The sequence below is a fragment of the Ursus arctos genome, unplaced genomic scaffold, assembly GCF_023065955.2.
Source record: "Ursus arctos isolate Adak ecotype North America unplaced genomic scaffold, UrsArc2.0 scaffold_1, whole genome shotgun sequence".
Taxonomy (NCBI): domain Eukaryota; kingdom Metazoa; phylum Chordata; class Mammalia; order Carnivora; family Ursidae; genus Ursus; species Ursus arctos.
In genome coordinates, this window is record NW_026622763.1 from 95,259,462 (window position 1) to 95,281,915 (window position 22,454).

A 22,454-nucleotide genomic window follows, 5' to 3' on the forward strand; every position below is an offset into this window, starting at 1 on the left:
TTAGAAAAAGACAAGGTTTCATTAAGCAAAAGATTAGCACTGAGACCTGATCAAGGCATAAATGGTAATGACCTGACTACTCTTTTTTCTTTGTATAATGAGTAGTAGGGACTAGCTCACTTCCAAAACCCTATCTGACTCTAACTTTCCATCCATTGAAAAAGGCAAGTTCTTGAGCCTTCTCAGCAGAATATCCAGCACCAGTACAAAGGTCCCAATTTCTAGTCCATTTTGACGCTCTGGCCACAAATATGATACTTCATCTTATGGCTCAAAAAATCCCAACAGTAAGTTATGGTCCCAACCAGTGCGTAATGGTCCACTTGTTTGCTCGGAGAGACTGATGGCTGAAAATCATATTAGAGATTAAAAAAAAAATTAAAAAACAAGCCATTATTTCCCACTAGTTCAAAAGCTCACAACAGTCGGAATTATATCTGAATAGTATTTGGATGGCTGCCTCAGAAAAATCAACTTCAGAAATATTTAGCAATTGTGTATTTTGGCTCCTATAATTTTGAATATAGAACACACTGACAAAAGGCGGAGGGCTGGAATAAGTAAGCGTCTGCACACGTAGCACTTTCTAAACTAATGAGTTCATCTCATTTTTACTTTATGATTTATCATTCTTGAGGTTGTGTCTGATAAAGATTTAAATTTTCTTCCAACTTAATCTGCTCTATGTTGTTAATTACTTTTTAAATAAAGTTTTCAACGAATACACAAAGTCTGTACAAATTGCTTTCTTTGCAACTGTTACTATTATCAGATGAGATTAGGTATTCCAAGTAGAACATAATTGATTTTATTCATTTTTCTTATTATGTGCCTTGGTTTAATCATTCATCCATCCACTGTGTCAGTTTGGGCTTTCTTTTTTCCTTCGTTTTTATTTAAATTCCAGTCAATTAATATACAATATATTAGTTTCAGGTGTAGAATTTAGTGATGCAATACTTCCATACGACGCCCAGTGCTCGTTAAGACTACTGCCCTCCTCGTACCCTTCACCTATTTCCTCCATCCCCCACCCACCTCACCTCTGGTAACCAGCAGTCTGTTCTCTAGAGTTAAGAGTCTGTTTTTTTTGGTTTGCCTCTCCTTTTCCTCCCATGATCATTTATTTTGTTTCTTATGTTCCACATATGAATGAAATCATATGGTATTTTCTTTCTCTGACTTATTTCACTTAGCCTAATACTCTCTAGTTCCATCCATGTCGTTGCAAATGACAAGCTTTCATTCTTATTTATGGCTGAGTAATATTCCATTGTATGTATACACCACATCTTCTTTATTCATTCATCAGTCCATGGACACTTGGGCTCTTTCCATAATTTGCCTATCGTAGATAATGTTGCTATAAACATCAGGGTTCATGCATCCCTACAAATTAATATTTTTGTATCCTTTGGGTAAATATCCAGTAATGCAATTGTTATACTTAGCCAAAGTGTGATTGTTGATAAAGTATCATTAAAAACGTTTTTCCAGAAGTAAAAAGATCCCTATTTCTAAAGCCAGAAAACCATAATTTAATCAATTCATCAGTTTCTCCAAAATATATTTACTCCTACACAAGTAAAAGTAATATTTATATTTTAAGATGTCTTTAGAAGTTTGATTATTTTATTAAAGGAAAACTAATATTTTAGTACTTCCAGTTTTGACTGCATTAATTTGCAAAATTATATTAACACACTTTCATTTTTCAATTTGGTTTTATATCATTCTAAAAACTGCAAATGACTTAAATTTTTTGAGATTTAATTTTTGGGTCACAAACCCCTTCAAGTCCACTAGTTCTTTATTCTTCACATTTATATAGTCTTAAATTTTGCAGATATTTTTTCACCACAGTGAAAAAAATTCATTAAAACTGGAGTCTTCCCAAATTCAGATTTCTCCCCCTCCAACAAACAGTAAAAAAAAGAAAAAAAAGTTTAAATTACTACTGAAGCAGAATGAGGATTATCTCACATTTGAAACCAAGCAACCTCATACTTCCCTTTCTTCAGCCTAAATGTCTTATTTACTTCAAAATGATATCAAGTAAATTATTGTGGCATCCTTTTACTAAATATTCATCTTACACACAAGATTAGCATTTTAAACATGTGCAAGTATCAAGAAGCAACACTCTCTTACAAGTTATAACAGTATCAGGTGTATAAGTTATAACAGTATCAGGTATAGCTCAGAGTCCGTCAGAAGGCCACACTAACCATAGCAAAAGCTCACAGACTCACACAGTTGCAGAATTGCTCATTTTACCAGCCTCCTGGAAACTCTCAACATCTTCCAAAGGAAAGACAAAAGTGCTTTTTGAATAATACTATCAGTAAACAGATAAGAGGATGTGTCAAACACATGGAAATAATTCAAATCTAGAAGATGGTTAAATCATTAGTATATCATCTCGGATTAATCTACCTGTGTTAGGAACAATGCCGTTAACTCTGGAAGAGAAATGCTTAGAACATTGTTCTATAAAGTAGCAAAATAAACTCGTTAACAAAATAGTAAATGAACACTTTGAAGCAAATAAGTTATGAGGAAAACTACCTAAAATACTGACGGCAGAGATGAAAGGGGAAAGGCGGAGATTCAGCTACTAGGTGAATTTATTCACAAAGAACTTATCAGAAGTAAAAGTACGTCTGTAGGTCTGAATTCCATATTAAATACTAGCAAAAGGTGATGCTGGGGCACCAGGGTGGCTCAGTTGGTTAAGCATCCGACTCTTGATTTCAGCTCAGGTTTTGATCTCAGGGTTGTGAGTTCAAGCCCCACACTGGGCTCCATGCTGGGTGTGAACCTATTAAAAAAAAAAAAAAAAAAGTGAAGCTAATACAGCCCTAGCTGTTATGGTCCTTTCTGTTTTTAGCTCTATGTGACAGAACAGATCATCACTGTTGAGTACCAAAGTATGTTGTCTATGGAAAGAGTTTTTTCAGATTTGTCAAAAGCTAAAATAAGAATTTAAGGAAATTTTAATGGCCCTCCCTTTGTTAATTACTGAAATACAGTCATTGGCTTATTTTACTTACATCCCAGAGCATCTGATTGAACTTAACCCAAAACGGCAGGGACTGTGTGAAAGAATACATTAACATTTACCAACAAAGTTCATTGATTAAACCTTAGAAAAGTAAAGTTAAACACGGTTCCTCAGTGGTGTTTCATAGTGATATTTCAAGTGATATGAATCCTAGAGAGGAATTTCTAGAAGAACAACAGTTGATGAAAAGCTTTATCATTATTTTAGGAGACTTGATTTGGAAAAAAAGTTTGAATGAAGTAAAGATTCACTTACTTTGTCACACTAAATGCCAACTTTACATTTGTTCGTGAAAGAAATTACTAGATTTAAAGAACAATTGCATCACTCAGTAAATGCAAAGAGATCAGATTATCAAAATGTGGGTGAATGGGGGCTCCTAGGTAGCTCAGTGGGTTAAGTGTCTGCCTTCAGCTCAGGTCGTGACCCCAGGATCCTGGGGTTGAGCCTTAAGGTCAGGCTCCCTGCTCAGCGGGGAGCCTGCTTCTTCCTCTCCCTCTGAGTGCCCCTCCCCCCGCTTGTGCTCTCTCTCTCTCAAATAAATAAATAAAATCTTTAAAGAAAAATGTGGGTGAATGATGAGAAAGAAGTCAATAGGAGCAAAGCAGTAAATACTCTTCTCTCATTTGCTGTCACCTGCTTATGAAGTTGTTCCTGGACAGTAAATGCCAAGAAAATAAAGAGAGCACGTTAAAGGGACTTCACCAGGAAGCATGGGTAGCAATTTCAAGCATAAAATTGCACTAAAAAATAATTATATTCATAAAAGCACACTCAAGTTTCTCATTAAAAAATTTAAAAATATTTTATTTGTAAGTTTTATACAAATTTAGTATTTATTATCTTTCACTTGGTAGTTTTATTATAATTATATAATATAAAGAAAATATGATTTTCACCGAGGCCCACATAAAATGTCCCCCAAATCCCTCAAATATATGCAGCGTGCTGTATCACTATGTTCATTTTCTAGGTGAGACACTGACATGGGGTCGAAAAGCCATACGTATAGCTCAACAGTGTCTAATGTGGAATTATCCAATTTGAAAGAATACATGAATAAATACCTTCGCCCCAAAATGGTGGAAAACTTCAGAAGAACCAGAAAAAAATGTGCTGATTTACATAAAGTCCATCTTTACAAAACTTTTTAAAAATAAAGAGTTCCACCATATTGACAACAAAAAAGTGAAACCACAAATCTGAAGACATAAAATAAACATAAGTGATCAAAAAAGACAGTTAAACTTCAAGCCGATGCCATCATTGTAATCACATGGTTAATGTGAGTAAATATTAGCTATTAAAAGCCCAATAATTCCTTCATATACTAATCTGAGTTATTTCTTTTTAGTAATGGCTCTATTGAGGAATTGGTCAATTTTTTTCTTCCGTTCTTGAAGTGGTCTTTTCTTGTTATTTTCCCCTAAATCTATCTGGCAAGATGAATCAAAGAGGACATTTTTCCCTCAAAGAAGACATTTTTCCATCATGTTCTCTAAAGATCTACCATATAGGATCTTCTGGAGAAAGAATACAACAGCCAGCACACTCTTCTCACAGGAAAAGCACTAGGGGCTCCTAACCACTACAACAGGAATGATACCAGACCTCAAAAGTAACATTGGAAATGCACAGACAGGACATCAGAAGTGGGACATCAAGACAGAGTATTATGAGCTATTTCCCTATAATGCCTGATCACATTTACTACCTGGTTATATAGAACTTTCATTTCAGGAAGCACGAATGCAACATATTCACAATAATAACGGTCAGCAGCAAAATATGGGGCATGAGGAAATAAAAAAGAAGAAAGAGCATCCACCATATAGGCTGTGATAATATTCAATTCTCTAAGTAAGTCTAATAAACAATAAGTCTTCAAATATAGTAGGCATACATTAAAACATATTTGAAGCAAAATCTCTCAAGCAACGAGTGTTCAGAACCTCAAAAATTATTAAAATCGTAGTAGTAATAATAATTACTGCTATTGGTATAAGTCGGGAAGTCATAGGCACTGTGTCTCCGGAAGTCTCAAATCCTTAATAAATACCTCGAGTTTGTAGGAAACACAGCCTTGTTGGAATGCCCTTGATATTCAACTAAAAGGTAAAATTAAAACCTCAACTAGATAGCAGCTTCCAAGACATCAAAACCATTCAAGTCCCTTATTGTCTTTGGTTATTTTCTTTAATTCCAACCCTGAAAAAAAAAAATGATTTCAGGCCATTAAAATCAGATACATTGTATCTGGACTGAAATTACATTTTACTAAGTATATTAAAAATGCCTAGCATTATGTATGAACTCCGAACTCTTAATGTGATTTGGAATTGTTACACAATTTAAAAAGCTAAACATTTAGGAAAGAATTATTGATACAACATATATTTTACATTCAAAATCATGGGTTATTACAATACAGTTTTCAGCTGTCAGTAGAGGATCAAATACAAGAAAAAACATATTGCAACACATTATTTAAATTAGCTTAAAAATATCACAAGGAGTTCAGACATTGCAAAACAAATAATTCAGTCCACTGAGTCACGAAGCAGTTATTTTAATATCCAGACTTCAATAAGTAGGTATATACAATATAATACAGATCTGTAATAATGATAAATATGTTAAACAACTTTTTGCTAGTTAACAAAGAATCCCTTTTAGGTTATTTTTGGCATGATGCCGGGGCTCTGTCAAAGAACTGGACGCCCGGCATTGCTAATTTACAAGCTCCCAGCACGTAGCACTCGGACTCTTCAAGTAGAGACACAGCTAAAATGCAGGCTTGTTCATATATTCTTCCATTGTCTGAAAGAGAACAATAAATTAGAACGATTTCCCCTTAAGTCACAACCTTTAGCAGAATGTGAAACCTCACTTTTTTTTTTTTTTTTTTTTTTTTGCTGTTACTGAACAGAAATTTCCGAAACATACATGGACATAAATCTTGCATTCTGATCAAGAACGGTGGTTCAGGGGCGCCTGGGTGGCACAGCGGTTGAGCGTCTGCCTTTGGTTCAGGGCGTGATCCCGGCATTCTGGATCGAGCCCCACATCAAGCTCTTCTGCTATGAGCCTGCTTCTTCCTCTCCCACTCCCCCTGCTTGTGTTCCCTCTCTCGCTGGCTGTCTCTCTCTCTGTCGAATAAATAAATAAATAAATAAATAAATAAATAAATAAATCTTTAAAAAAAAAAAAAAGAACGGTGGTTCAAAGTTTGAGAAAAAATTGCATATATATCCATATGGCTGGAACTAAATAACTTTCAACAGAGAAAAAGCTGAGCTTGATCATAAAAAGAGTGACGGGTAAGAAAAATACTAAAGCAACAGCTGCCCGTATATCTCTGCTGACTTCAGGTAAACGTGTCTACCGAAATGATCACAAAAACCACTTCCAAGCACATGTATTAGAGAAATCTCAATTGTATTTGTGTAACATATGTATCACTACAGATTCGGTGCAAAACATCTTTTTACACTTACTAGCAAAATAGAAAGGACAAACAGACTATGATTCTTAAGAATCTCTTCCATGTATCTCGAAACGGCTTTCCTCCGAGTATGCAAACTTTCTGCATCTCCATCAGTTAGCAAGTTTGCTAACACGACACAAGACCATAATTTTTTCCAGCACTTTGAATTTTTTTTATTTTAATTTTTTTTTAAAGATTTTATTTATTTATTTGACAGAGAGAGAGAGAGACAGCCAGCGAGAGAGGGAACACAAAGCAGGGGAAGTGGGAGAGGAAGAAGCAGGCTTCCAGCGGAGGAGCCTGATGTGAGGCTGGATCCCAGAACGCCGGGATCACCCCCTGAGCCGAACGCAGACGCTTAATGACTGAGCCACCCAGGCGCCCCTTCCAGCACTTTTTAAAAAATGTTTGGACAGATTCGGAATTATAGGCAGAGTTAAAATATACAGTGATGTTGCAAGCCCTTTACCATGCAAGATAAATGGACTTTCTCTTGCATTCTTTCCTATTGTAAACATATATATTTGTGTAACACCGTGGCTCCTGGGTTGAATCAATAAGGAAGTTCAAGGGAGCAGCCTTGGGTAATGCCCCTGCCTCTTCCGTGTGAGCCACGGTCAGCTCAATCAGCAATGTGCAACCTGTTATTAGGCTTGAACCTCAGGATGCGTGACTCACTTGCACCTGCCAGGGAAGACATTGATCAGCATGGGCCAAACAGAGCAAGGCCATGGCTAAGCACATTGCTCAGAGGGTACGAGAGTGAGAAATCGGGTGTTCTAATTGGTTTTCACCAGCTCTGTTTAGAATTCCAGTGCGCCTCTGTTGAAATACTTGTGCTCAGTCACCCACGCTTTCTTTTAAAGCTCTTACACCTCTTAGATGAGCACTGGCCTAGAGGAGCCCACACCCTAACACCTTTGCCCTGTGTCTTCTCTTACAGATGCTGCTGGTGTCTTTAAAGTTAGCCGGGTATCACATTGGCCTGGGGCCCATGCCTATTTTGTGGCATCTAGAGTTTATACCATTAAAAAAGGAATACAAAGGGGCACCTGGGTGGCTCAGTCAGTTAAGTGTCTGACTCTTACTTTCAGCTCAGGTCATGACCACAGGGTTGTGAGATTGAGTCCTGCACTGGAGCTCCATGCTGGGCATGAAGCCTACTTAAGATTCCCTCTGCTCCTCCCCCAACCCCAGCTTGCACTCTTTCTCTCTCTCTCTCTCTCTCTCTCTCTCTCAAATAAATAAATAAATAAATAAATAAATAAATAAATAAAATCCAAAGATACAAATACAAAATTGGGCATAAAGTTTATTTAGAATGAGAAAAGAAATAACATAATTTTTTAAAAAGATTTTATTTATTTATTTGACAGAGAGAGAGACAGCCAGTGAGAGAGGGAACACAGCAGAGGGAGTGGGAGAGGAAGAAGCAGGCTCCTACCGGAAGAGCCTGATGTGGGGCTCGATCCCAGAACACTGGGATCACGCCCTGAGCCAAAGGCAGACACTTAAGGACTGCGCCACCCAGGTGCCCCAGAAATAACATAATTTTAAAAAAGATTTTATTTATTTATTTGAGAGAGAGAGAGAGGGAGTGCAGAGGGAGAGGGAGAAGCAGACTCCCTGCTGAGCAGAGAGCCTGACGTGGGGCTCGATCCCAGGACCCTGAGAACAAGACCTGAGCCAAACAGAGGCAGACGCTTAACTGACTGAGCCACCCGGGTGTCCCCAGATGATAAATTTTTTTTAAAAAAAGATTTTATTCATTTATTTGTCAGAGAAAGAGAGCATGTGCACAAGCAAGGGGAGTGGCGGGCAGAGGGAGAAAGAGGTTCCCCACCGAGCAGGGAGCCCAACGCAGGACTCAACCTGAGCCGAAGGCAGACACTTAACCAACGGAGCCACACAGGCGTCCCTCAGGTGATAAATTTTTAAAAGAGGACAAATATCACAAAATTTAGAACAACGCATATGGTGTTCATTCATTGAGTACCTGACACACTTTATAATATATCCATTGTGTGGCTACAGACGCTTTGCAGTTAGATATCCTACCTTTGCAAATCTGACCATGTAAGCCTGCAACCTTGGAAGGGGCTTGGGCCAGCAAAAGGCTCTGGAATTGTCACTTTACTGGCTTCATGGTTCATTGGCCTCTAGTTATGGGCCCTGCTTCACACCACTGGCAAACTCCGCCTGCTAAAGACTGCACGGACTGCGCTTTCTGAACCACGCTGTTCCCCAGATTACATTACGAGGTTCATATTTTCCTGAGCTTGCCACTTTCAAGGTTGGAACAGACTTTTCAGGCTGACACACCCTAAAGAGCTCTCCCTGGCCCTTCACCAGAGGACCCAAATCTGTCCCTCAGGACCCCTTCTGTTCTCCATCCTGTACCCCCAAGTTTCTTGTGGACTCAGCCCTGTACATGCTACAACTTTTTACGGCACTATGGACTCGCTTAGCTGCCAACATGGGTTGTGCTTTTAAGGGTGACAATGTTGGGGTGCACCTAGACATTTCTCATGCATCCACACATACACAGGGGACGTATCCTATTGCATGAGCTAATGAGGTACCATTTGGGACCCTCGCTCCTCACTCCGTGGTGAAACCTCTTCCGTCGGTCGCCCCTGCTGGTGATGCCAGGAATTGCAGCCCCCGGAGGTAAGGAGCACCATCTTCCCCTTTCAGCTTCTGTTCCCTTCTTCTCACTCTGCACCACTGTCCACAGGTTGTCACCCTCAAAATAAGGCATCCCCTAAAGTCACCCCAATCAATGAAATTGTTCTTTTCTTAATCTGTATTACTAACATCAAGCCCCAGTACGCTCAGAATAATCTTTGAGCATTTGGAGATTTAAAACTATGTATCTTCTTACTAAATACGCGAGGACAGCCTTTCTATTCTAAGAAACCTTTCTTAGGTAGGAGTCGGGGAAAGTTCCAGAGGCTACAAGCGCAAGCAATATTGCGAAGGCCTCCCTTAACCTTTAGTAGCTATAAGAGTGTGCTTAGGTCCAGAGGACAGGGAAAAAAGAAAGCAGTCACTTTTTTTTCTTTATGTAATTATATTCCTTGTGCCCCCTCATTCTAAACATTTCTGATCAGATAGACACGGTCCATTTTTCAACCAGCTCCCCAAACATTCACTGATTCATTGACTTAGCTGAAGTACCCAGAGCCCAAGAGAGTGCTGATAACGCTCTCTCTATTTGGCAGGTGCTGTGATTTCACCAAGAGAGATTTGAAGGGCAGTCATGCTCACTATGGGGACGCGGGGGCTAAATGGAGGGCCTCCCAAGGCCGACTCATCCAGACCTTCCACTCGATCACCAGGGACGTGAACTACCAGTTAGCGTTTAATTGTGAAAGGGCTCTCTCTTGAAATCCGTGCTCCCCAGAGTTCTGTGGAACGCACAACACCAGATGCATTGTGAGCTCTTTAAAACTCTATTTCTTACAGAGGAAGAATTCAGAATAACCCAGGTGTGTCTTGGCCCCAATTCAAAAAGCTTTAATTACTGTGAGTGCCAAAGACCCTGCTGAAAGTCCCTTTCTCCTGTAAGGCTTAGACTCCACAGTCAGGGCCCGGAGGATAGCATTATAAATAACCCCTGGCATATTTTAAGAAAGGTTGTTCTGTGGAATTTCCAAACCACTGAGTTCTCAAGTACCTTGTAAAATTCCCTTCCTGTGGCATTTGGAAAGAGCCAAGTAAACAGCAGAAAGTTTAAATGCATTTCTGGAGGTGAGAACACCTTTGGAAAGAAATGCACCATCTCCTAAAAGGCACACGTAGACACTTGGGGGTACCGCTCCACAGAGGTCTTCCTCAGGGTCTGTTCCCCTGAGGACCGGTTCCCCTGGATGGGCAGGAGCAAGTCATCGGTTCAGAGATGTGCCCGAAAAAGTGGCTGGGAACTCATGCCTGATGTTTTATTAATACAATCAGTATCTTCTTTCTCAAACGGCAGGAAGAATGGCTTAAATGCTGATTTTTAAGAGAGAGCTTATGATCCTCTGGGAACTCTTGACCTGGTACTATAAAACAGGCAGGTGGAAAGACCCAAGGATGCTGTGGGAAGAAGTAGCCAGAGGTGGCGGAGCTGGGACAGAGCTGGTGGGGTCACCTCATTAGGGAGGCCAAAGGTCAGAGGGGTGATATGCTCTTTCTCAGTATCCTTGGGGGGAGGGAAGGGGCTGATGCAGGTGAGTCCCCTTACTGGGTACAATGCCAATCTAGACTCTTCTAAAAGATCCGCTGTATTTTATATAAATATCACAGAATCAGGAGTACACGGATGCTTCAGGGCCCATTTATACCTTGGCAAGCAAGCCGCAGTATTCCCAATTTATTTATGCAAATAGGAGCACACATGCAGCCTCGCCGGGAGGTTCGAGAAATTTTAATTAAAATGATAAATGCCATCTTCAATAATAAAGTTCTAATATCCCTGGCAAATGAAATAATGACGTACTCCTATTCTCCTTTCCCAGGGTAGCGCAGATATTTTAATGAAAATCTTTTTATACCTCTTGTAAAATTCTTGAAAAAAAAAAAAAACAGCACCAAGCTTTTGATGCTTTTTTTGACAGTGAGGTATCCTCACTAAAAAAACTCAGCCAAACATAAAGAATGAAGATTCTGGAGCCCAACATCCTGTGCCCAGATCTCTATTCCACTTACTGGCTGTGTGACATCAAGCAGGTTGTTTAACCTCTCTGTGTCTCAGTTTACTCAGCTTCAGAATGAAGGCAAAAATGCTACCCATCTCTTAGTGTTATTGTGATAATTAAATGAGTTGATAGAGGTAAGTTGCTTAGAAACGGCACCCAGCACGGAAGAGGCACTCAGTAAATGTCCACCAATATATCACCACCATCACCATCATCATCATCTTTCCCTTGGCACCAACACTGGGTACTGACCTCCTGCAACATATCAGAATCTTCGATGGCTTTGACAGCAGATTTTTTGGATGTTTCCTGAATTTCTCCGCCCATTATAAACTCATCAAGGATAAAATACGCCTTTTCGAAATTAAAGATAATATCCAGCTCACAGACCTGGGAGACAAAAACAAATGTTTTGATAAACTTGCAGGAATATCAGGGCAAACATATGCCAGCGTCTCAAGCTTCCCCGGCAGTTACACCCATGTGGCATCCCAAAGATAAAACCATCAGATGGTATCGAAAGGACTGAGAAACAGAACAAGGGGATCCCAGGCCTCTAGCAAAAGTAAAACCACATTCCATTAAGCAGACCATGTCCCTAAATAATACTCCTTTATGTCACAACAAGAAATTTGAGACTTGGGACAGGAATCAGGCAGCAGGGGCTCCTATTTCCATCTGCACGAATGGAAGCCAAGTCCCCACTGCAAGTCAGGCACGAGGACAGGGCCTCCTTCCTCCTGCTCTCCCATCTGGAAATCTTGGCTCCTAGCTTTAGGACTCTCAGAAGCTCACTCTTCAGAGGCAAATTAGCTCAGCTGTGCTAATTTTTTCTCAAAATTATGTCACAAGCCAGTGGTTCTCAAACTTCAGAGTGTATCCGAATCACCCAGAAGGCTCCTTGAGGGACACACCGCTTGGGCCCCAGCCCTGGAGTTTCCAATTCGGTGGGTCTGGGTAAGGCCTGAGAGTCTGAACTTCTAACAGGGTCCCAGGCGATGCTAACGATGCAGGTCTGGGGACCACACAGGGAGAACCACTGCCATAGACCAAAGCAGAGTCTGATAGATTTTGCTGTGTAGGTGAAGCAAGTAGCAAGAGCACCGCCCCTCATAATCCAAATGGAGCTTGTTGCCAATTCTCCGACTGGACAGCACTCAGGCACTCTCCTGATGTTTTCCTTCTCACTGATTCCTCAACTCCCCAACACTTCCCTTTCCTGTTCCACATGCTCTGGAAGGTTTCCACCTGCAAGTTTTTAACACTTCCCCACCGTTACCTCTCAGCAGCACTGGACACCCTGCAGCAATCTTTTTCCTGAAAATCCTCTTCTTCCTTACTCCTGGACTCTGGCAATGCCATTCAATGCCTGTTCCTGTCTTCCATCTCTGCTGAATCCTTCTCAGACTTGTTGGATGATTTCTCTCCCCACTCCTTGGCATTCGGTTAGGAAGTATATATGGAGTGCTTGGGACCTCAGTCAGCATCACTGTGGCATGTTGCTTCCATGCCAGTGACCCACCTTCTGCTTAAATGCTGGTGTTTTTCATGAAAGCCTCTTCTCTTCGCCCTACATATATTCTAGATAATCCCACAGATGCCCTACAGCTGTGTCTGGCAGGAAGATGTCTTAACAAACCTAGACTGTAGCCTTGATCTCCTTCTGGAGTGAGTCCGATATGTTCACGAGCTCTTTAGACAACTCGGCCTGGACATTCCTCCATCCGAGTGAGTCACCAGGTGCCAAACTGAGGTTAAGCGTAGTCTTTTCCCTGTAGATCCTGTTTTGCTTCTTCATAGCTGCAACCTTTACCTGTGGCTCAATCGAATTCATCCCACGAGTCCATTTCTTTCCCCCTCCCTCTCATCTCCCCTCCCTCCTTCAGTCTCATCCCTCTCAGTCTGGTCACCAATTCTTATTGATTCCATCGTGTAAATAAATCCCAACCCTTCCTGTCTTCTCCCCGTTCACCGCCGCTGCGCAGGCCTGCAGGCTCTCTCATTAAGGCCACCGCAGGGACCTTCCTGGTGCTGTCCGTCCGCACCCGAGGCCAACAACCGCTAACACTCTGCTACTGTGCCGATCTTGTTGCTCTCCTGTGCGAGGTTCAGGATGAAGATTCCACTCCTCCACCTGGCATATAGGACTCCTGACCACCCAGTCTGGGCGGGCTCTCTGCTGCCTGTCTCAGCACTCACCCCACGCTATACTCACACTCCACTAACTCACCGGGTCCTTCTATGCCTTTACCCTTTGCCCATTCCAGCAATTCCTGGGATGACCCCCAGATGTCCTTTTCCTTATTCTGCTGACAAAATGAAGCTCATTTCTCAAGGCCAAATTCAAAACTCAGGGGCACAATGATTCCACCAAAGCCTCTTTTCCCCCACTCAGATTTCACACCACTTGCTCTGTGTTCTCTGTCACATCTTGTGGGCACTAGTACACGCTGACTTACCAGTCTCTCCCCCAGCACTGTGAGCTCAGGCACAGACTTTAGCCTATCAGTCATCTTGCTATCCCTGGTATTTAGCACATAACAGGACACATACATGTCTGCAGGATAAATGAGTCGGTCACCGCTTAGGCCTTGTCTCTATGATGCTGGGAATTAATGGCTTCCCAGATCAACCATTCTCTGATGCTACTGAGTGCTATAACTTTACATAGAATGGATGTCAACGTTTTAGCAAACTGTTCCATATATTTAGGATTTAGGTCAATGAACTTGCAGACTCCACAAGGTAAACGGTTAGGTAAATACCGCTATCATAAATGGCCAGCTCAGAAAAACTCATCTAACTCTCTGCAAAGGTCATGGTCTCCTCATTCGTTAGAAAGCAGCACCGAGTGGGTAAATCTACAACAAGCGGGTGTATATATCTACAGCTACCTCCTTCCTCCCTCAACAGCCTGTCCGTCTCTGCCTGTTGTGATGACATGGAAATTCCAAGTAGAAGTTGGAAAGAATGAGATAGATTTCCATGGACAGCTGTGGAAAGAACTCCAAGATACATTTGTAAAGGGGGGAAAAAAAAGAAAAAGTTGCAGAATAATATGCATAATGCGATCCCATTTAAAAATAAAACTATACGTCTAGAAGGACATGTAAAAAATATGCAATTTTAAATAATACGGATAAACAAAAAGAAGGCACAATAGATCAGACATCCATGCTCATTAGAGAAGGTATGAGAAGCAAGCAGTTACCAGAGGTCAGAAGAGGCAGGAAGTCAGGAGTTACAGTAGCAAGAGCTGAGGAACCTCAGGGTTCAAGGCAGGCGTAGACCAGGAATCCGAGAGAGACAGGAGCCTCAGTGGGAGAAACCGCAATCAGAATCCTGCAAGATGAACCTGGCAGATACTAGTGCAAGTTCTCTATTCTCTAGGACTATCTGAAACCTCACTTTCAGAGTGGCAACCTGCAGGGCTGGCCAGCAGCCATGGGGCAATTAATTTACTGCATCTAGTTCAAGGGATGGGAATAAAGTAACATGGCATGCAAAGCCAGATACACACACACACACACACACACACACACACACAGAGGCAACTTGGATATACAATTATTATCTCTAGAGCATAAGGAAACAGACGCGCAAGTTTTATTGGAATTACAGAGAGTGTTACAAATAAACAACTCTTTCATATACAGCAACTCCAAAATGCTACTTCTATGGTTATTCTTGGAGGGTAACCCCACGGGGCTACTGTATCTGCAAGTAAGAGCAGGAAACATCTCCCAGAGCACCTTAGACCAAATGCAGACCAATTACTCAAAAACTTGTGAGTCCACCTCTAGGGTACTGTCCCAGTCTATCAGGAATATGCCCTTGATGCTCAAATGACCGCATTTCATCTAATTATGCAAAAACAAATGGTTTCCATGTTTATAAACACATGAGCCTGTTAAATTTTTTTCTCATTTCTTGTGTATCTGTATTCTGGAAGAAAGCTTATAAAAGGCAGAAACAGTAATAATTTAATTTTACCCTTGATCTCTTAGCCTATGCTTTACCATAATTTGGCCTGAGGGTCTCCTCTTACAGCACAACACATGAGGCAAAAGATTATTTCTGGCATTTCAATAACTAAATACTTTTGGATAGAGTCTAAGAACCTTTTCTTACTAAATTCTGTTCTAAAGTAAATACAAAAAGTTTAAATTATATGCAGTAAATGTATAAAACCATACACACAATAACTGCAATTTAAGGTACAATGATATAGCAACTGGCAGTTTGTAAAGTATTGTTAATTACACTGTCTCTTCGATCCTCACAACAGTCCCATGAGATCAGCAAAGTAAATATTTCTATTAACCTTTTTGAGTGTTATTTTTCTTATATGAAAATTAGAGATCTATCCTGAGCCAAAATCATGGGTGTGGTTAAGTGAGTGGGCACCAGGACCCAGCAGGACTCAGAGTCCTTCTCCCAGAAAACTCCCTAAATCAAGATCAAATGTCTCTGGGACAGCAACACCCATACCCTCTGAGCACATCCGTAAAAACTCACACTACAGGCTGTAACACTACAGCAGGTGGCTAAATCCTCAGACAGACTTTTATCTACTGGGAGACTCTGGGGCATTTCCTCTTAGCCTCCGTAAATTGGGGTTAATGCTGTTTACTGAAGATAGAAAGATTAACTAGTTAATCCTTGTAAATCTCCCTGGAATTAAAAAAATGCTCAAAAATACATAAATTAGTAGCCAGAGATTTTTATTTATCTGTCATGGGAAGGTAATATTTTCCAATGTTATAAGAGAAGCTCGCTACAAAGTTTTCTCTTCGATAATATAAGGGCAGAATTCCAGGAAACCTTCAGGATTAACACAAGAGGAAAAGAAAGCCAAAGAGAAATATTATTATTCCTGAGATGATGTCAATGAGAATCAGTACCGGTAGGCTTTGCTCATCACAGTTAATTAATAAGAACTGAACACCTACTGGGCAGATAGCCTTGAATTGCTCTTAGCTGCCCTTAGCGTAATAAAAGATTCATTGAATTTTTTAGTGAATTAAATTTTGGTCCATGGCAAAGACAGAGCTTCTAAAGGTACGCCAAAATAGGATGAAAAATTAATGTTAGAGAAATAGGAATTCATTCTGATTCTCCTTATATCTTAACTGGGCTCAGCATTGGTGAAGGTGATTCAGATTCTCTTAAGAAAGCAATGTGTTCTGAAATACTTAAAATTTGGTCAGATAAGATTGAGATCAAAATTTAACCCCCATTCACATTTTCACAGTCAGGGAAATCTAGGAAAACACAACAGGTCAAACCAGAGTGCAGAAATTAGGGGCAGAAGGCAGGTCTGGGGAGAGCCTGGGCCTCAGGAAAACACCTCTGTCCTTTCTTTACAAAAGGCCAAGTTTGCAGTGGATTTCAAAATATCAGGCTTCTTTGAATAATAGAAAGCACAAAATTAAATAATCTCACATTCAAAAACATGCAATTATACACTTGCAAATCTCTCTTTAAAAAATGAAAATAAACGTGGGGAGCTAAGAGAAAGAGAAAGAAAAATGGTCTGGCTGTCTTACTCTGTATACTGACCAATGACCTCAATCTCTAGAACAACATTTAAGGTCATCTTCTAACATCATTTACGAAGGGAAATGAAGGGGAATAAAAAGGATGAAGGGAGGGAGGGAGAGAAAATTCTTTCAAAAACCTTTCATGTACTCACCCTTGTGAAAATTGTTGCAAGTAATCTGATAAAACCCTGGCCAATAGAGCAAATGCTACTCATTCCATTGACCAGAGCACAGAAAGTCTTGCAGAAGCAAACTCTCCCAACAACACTTAATAGAAATCCTCAGTGAGCCAGGGAACAGGGAAGGGAGCATTACGGAGAGAAAATATATCCCAAATCCAATGATTTATTTCTTATGACTGTGAACTGGATGGCATGTTTCTGGAACACTTGCTAAAATCTGGCCCAGAGTTGCTCACAAGTGCTGAAAAATCAAACATGACTTTTCCCAGGTCATGATCTCCGGAGACTTGCAGTTTGGTGGTCATACAAAGCTTGCACAAGTTCAGGATAGTACCAGGCTGTTCCATGTGGTTGGAGCACTGAGCATGGCAGGGATAAAAAGAGAGAACAGCGAGAAGGCTGGAGAAGTGGTCTGGGGATGATGTTTAGAAAGCTTAAATGCCAGGCTAAGAGGTTGGGCTTTTACACACTATAGATGGTGGAAAGTGACTGAGGACGGCTGTCACCCGGATCCACGCATTGTAAGGACGACGGTAACTACCAAGCCAGGAAAGGGAAGCAGAGACGAACCCAGAGGCACAAAGAGCCAGAGAAGAGGTTTCAAAGAAAAGCAAAACTGCAATCCCAAGTAAACCTGTACTAGTGGGAGTGGAAGGAAAGAGAAGGATTGTAGTCCCACCCGAATAGACAAAGGCAGCCTTTAGCGAAGGGTGGGGGAAGAAGAAAGAACGATGCATTGAAGGATCCTGGGACATAATAAGCTCAATCACAAGACAGAACAGGTTTGCAGAACATATTTTAGTTCTTGACATGTTATGATGGAGACGGCTGGGAGAAGCCCAGAGAAGACCGTCCTCAGCAGAGGGAAAGAGAGGCATCTGGTCATGGATTCCAGGACAGGAAGGCAGCGAGACACACAAGGAGAGTAGAAAGGGCAGGGGAAGGAAGAGAGCTCAGGGCAGAAACCAAGCAGGGGTCTTTAGAAACAGGATGACAATCAGCAGAACTCAGGGTTGTGGCAAAAAAAAGAACGGGGAACAGTGATGAGCAAGGATCGGGTGCTGCAGAGAGGAGAGGCAGGGGAAGACTGAAGAAGCATCACTGGTGTTGGCCATTAGGAAGGGGCCAGTGTAACTTTATGATTTCCCGGGAGCCATAAAGGTGGAGCCCGAGCTGTAAGAGTGAATTCTAAGGATGGGGGCCCCTCAGATAGGATATTACTTGGCAGTAAACGCATGGAGGTTAAATAGAAATAGGAAAGGGGAAAGAATTGGGGTTTCCTTGTTTATGTGCTTGGCATTTTTTTACATATAAATAATATTAGAGAACACTTGGAGCTTAGTAAAAGAAGCCAGAGAGGGGATTAAAAAGGCAAAATAGAAGAGAAATGACAGGCGATGAAGAATGAGGAAGAAAACATCAAGGAACCCTTCACAATTAAATTCTTGTTCGTTGAATGAGGTCTCTAGGGGGTTTGTGGTCTGAAGACAGAGAGGCAGAAAGCTTTGGATCCTTTGTTTACAAAGAACCATGGGAAGTGGGAGAATGCCTTGTATTTTGATCCTTATGCAAATGCAGTTCATATTTTAAACTTGAGAGAGAGAAGGCATGTGATAAAGGCAGAACTGACGTAAGAGCTGAAAGAGGGACTAATTCCAAATAGACCAGAACAGCACTTACATTTCCAAAGTATTTGTCCAGCAACTCCACGTAACGATGTACGACCTCTAGTGTCAAGAGCTCATTGTCCTGATTTTCTACTGCACAGCAAAAATATAAACTAGCATACCTTGAAAGGAAAAAAAAAACAAAGAAAGAAAAGTAAAATACGATGATACATCCAATAACCTGAAGTTGGTGTTTTCTGCGGGGAATATGCGAAGTTCCCTCTTCTCCAGAGACTCTCTGGAGACCCAGCCAAGTCCCAGTCCCCACCCAAATCCAAGAAAGCAGTCATCACTCATCACATCCAACAGCTTCCCGATATGTGAAAGAGAATATATAGAAGTAGGGTGGCCGTTGGGTTATTTCTGTCAATCATCTCAGAGATTCTCAACATCATTTTACCCTGAGGAACAATAATCAGGGAGACAGAGTCCTTGGCCCACAGTAATGGGGGTGTCTGCTCATGCCCCTCCCCCGCTTATGAACCATCCTTTCGAAACTTCAAGCCCCCCACCCAGGCTCTCACCTCACATGGTGCTGCACTCCTTCTATACGTGACCCACCCTCAGCCCATGCAGTCCATCCTCCGGTGTCTTTCTTCTGCCCCAAATCCTCTTCCCCAGCCCCATCTGTGTGGTTCACGCCGACTTCCCCCTTAGCTCTGAGCTTGGGTGTCATTTCCTCCGGGAAATCTCTAGCCTCGCAGACTGGACTGGACGCCCTGCTCCGCACGCCTGTGCCTCCGCCATCAGAGCGGCGAGTGCTCTTTATCGCCCGTTTCATGGGCTCTCTCCGCCCCACGAGGTCACTAGCTTCCCAAAGGCAGGTGCTGAGTCTGCCTTGCTCACCATCACGTACCCAGGCGCTGCAGATATCTGTTGAGAGGACTGCTAAAGCCTATTCTTTATACAGTGGTTTAAATCACAAATGAACTCAAAGTTTTAAAAAGCCAGCAGGCAGAGAGTAGGGACAAGCTTCTTGTTGACAAGAGCTTCCTGGGACTTTGCCTTGCCATCCCTAGGATGCTTATTAAAAGGGGCCTTCACTGACATCTCTCCGGATGGTAGCACTGAAAGCTTTAACCTTGGACCCGGCAGAAACAGCTTTGCCCGGGCACTTCCTGGTAATTTACTCCATTAAATATAGCCTGCCAAGTTGCCTGTTTTTGCCTTTCAGGTTTTATAAACACCCTTTGCAAGAGCCTTCCTAATGTGCATTTTCCTTCTGGGAGTGGCAGGAGGATGGTGAATGCAGGGTCAGGTCAACTAGGTTCTGGTCCTGGATTAGACATCAATTATTTGAGCCTTCATGGGCAAAATTGCTTTACCTCTTAGGGCCTCAGTTTCCTTATCCATAAACTGAGGTTGCTTGCCAGTATGGTCTTGCTATGGCAAGCAGGTGCAATAACAAGAGGATATATAGGTTTTAAAGCCAGAAGAAGGGGCGCCTGGGTGGCTCAGTTGGTTAAGTGTCTGCCTTCAGCTCCCGTCATGATCCCAGGGTCCTGGGATCAAGCCCCAAGTCGGGCTCCCTGCTCCACATGGAGTCTGCTTCTCCCTCTCCCTCTCCCTCTTCCGCTCCCCACTCCCGTTCGCATGCTCTTTCTCAAATAAATAAATAAAATCTTAAAAAAAATATAAAGCCAGAAGGATATGCCTTTGAATCCTGGCTCTCCCAACTGCCATTTAGTTCCTGTAACTGAAGACTAATTACTTGGAAATTCTCTGTGGCTCAGTTTCCTCTGCAAATATGAGTAATAATGGCAACAATAAAAGCTGCCCTTCTCTCTAGCACCTTAACCTGCATTTTTCCCCCATAACATTTATTACTAATGGGTAAGGTTTTGCTTGCCTAACCAATGAGTACACTTGGTAAGAGCACTCTTCTGTCTTGTTTGTTACAGCATCCACGGCCATTAGAAGTGCTGGAAATGTCATAGGTGCCCAGAAGCTATTTCTTGAATGCATTTGTACATTGCCCACATGTAGATTATACCCCTAGAATCCATCCCGGCACATGGAAAGCCTTTCAATAAATGACAGTTCTTTTTTGTTAATCTATTGGTACAAATATTTGGGCTCCAGACTCCAAACATTTCGGTAAGTGATGCAATTAGTGTTGTAATCGAAAATGTTCCGGATTGAACAATCCAAAGCAATAATGAGAAAGACAGTTCTCATAAAGTTACGCACACCTTTTATAAACAAGTTTTAGCTCCTTCCAGTCAACAAAACTGCTTGTCCTCTGACCACGAGAGAGAATAATCTGAACAATTTCCCGGGTGATCTTTTTCCTCTCTTTGTCAGGGAGAGTCGTGTACCATTTCTGCAGCCGTAATTTCCCCTGTCGACTGAAAAGCAATATGAAATGTATCTAGAACAAATAAAGGACAGAGAAAAATAGAACTTGATCAGCTAAATCATTCTACATTGACACTGGAAATTAAATGGCAGGGTTTACAAATGATAATAATTCTGAACAAATGAAAAAATTCTCACCAGCATGAAAACTATCTTATCTGAAAATTACATTTAACCCATCCGAGAACAAAGAAATGTGTGAATCACAAACAGGGCTTATTGATATTAGAGGGAAAGACAAGAGTTTAAAACATTATTCCTTTTTGGAGTCACAAATTTATATAGGCAGAAAAATATAGAGAGGAAGTATGTAACTCTTTTGAGAAAACAGTAAAATCTTCCTTCACAAGGCAGAAATAAAGTGTTAATAAGAGTGGAAGAGTTCACTTTAAAAATTACATCCCAGTTCCATATCAAAACTATGGCAACATAATGATAATAGAGGGGGAAGAAAGGAGAGAAGGGAAGGAAAGGAAGATAAAGCACTAGCAAGGGTGAGAAAGCAAGAAAGGGGCTACATTCTCAGTCTTTTTTTAAATAAAAATTGTATATATTGAAGGCATACAACAGAGTGATCTGATATACACATCTATAGTGGAGAGATTACTATAATCAAGCTAATTAACATCTCATCTCCTCACACGGTTACCATTGTGTGCGTGTGATGACAGCCCTTGAAATCTACTCCCTTAGTAAATTTCCAGTATTCAATCCACTATTATTATCTATAGTCATCATCATGAACAGCAGAATTCTAGACTTATTCATCTTGTAACTGCAACTTCGAGCTCTTCAACAAATATCTTCCCATTTCCCCCACCTCCCCACTCCTGGTAATCATGGTTCTACTCTACATGCCTCTACGACTTTTAGCTTTTTAGATTCCACATATAAGTGAGATCATGCAGTATTTGTCTTTCTGTGCCTGGCTTATTTCATCGAGCATGATGTCGTCTAGGTTTATCCATGATATCACCAATGACAGGATTTCTTTCTTTTTTATCACTGAAAGTATTCCATTACACACACACACACACACACACACACAAAACACACATATACACCACGTTTTCTTTATTCATTCATCTATCAATGGACACTTACGTTAATTCTGTATCTTGGTTATTATGAATAATGCTGCAATGAACTTGCAAGTGCAGACATCTCTTCCAAATTCAGTAGGGGTGAAGTGTGTCATGGAGGGGAGAATGATATATACTAGAAGCCAAGATAATTAATACTCTAAAAACTTTTTTTTTTAAGATTTTATTTATTTGTTTGAGAAAGAGAGAGAGAGAGCACAAGGGGAGGGGAGAGGAAGAGGGAGAAGCAGACTCCCCACTGAGCAGGGAGCCCCAGGACACAGGACTGGATTCCAGGACTCCAGAATCATGACCTGAGCTGAAGGCAGATGTTTAACCAACTGAGCCACCCAGGCACCCCTTTAAAAACATTTTTAAATAAAATATTC

General features: G+C 41.3%; 1 protein-coding gene across 3 annotated transcripts in view; it reads right to left on the reverse strand.

Moving 5' to 3' along the window:
- Positions 1 to 1,764: 1,764 nt before the first annotated feature.
- The window catches only part of AP1S3 (adaptor related protein complex 1 subunit sigma 3), a 54,902-nt gene continuing 34,212 nt past the window's right edge, over positions 1,765 to 22,454 (reverse strand). For 2 of the 3 annotated variants that reach the window (XM_026491825.3, XM_044381065.3), the window contains exons 2-5: positions 20,818 to 20,996; positions 18,639 to 18,747; positions 11,486 to 11,623; positions 3,844 to 5,884 (exon numbers count right to left, since the gene is read on the reverse strand). In XM_026491825.3, coding sequence (XP_026347610.1) covers positions 5,849 to 5,884; positions 11,486 to 11,623; positions 18,639 to 18,747; positions 20,818 to 20,996 — 462 coding nt within the window. In that variant the 3' untranslated portion in view covers positions 3,844 to 5,848. Of the gene's footprint in view, positions 2,822 to 3,843; positions 5,885 to 11,485; positions 11,624 to 18,638; positions 18,748 to 20,817; positions 20,997 to 22,454 lie in introns of those variants that run through there. The other variant, XM_057305097.1, reaches the window with a different exon arrangement.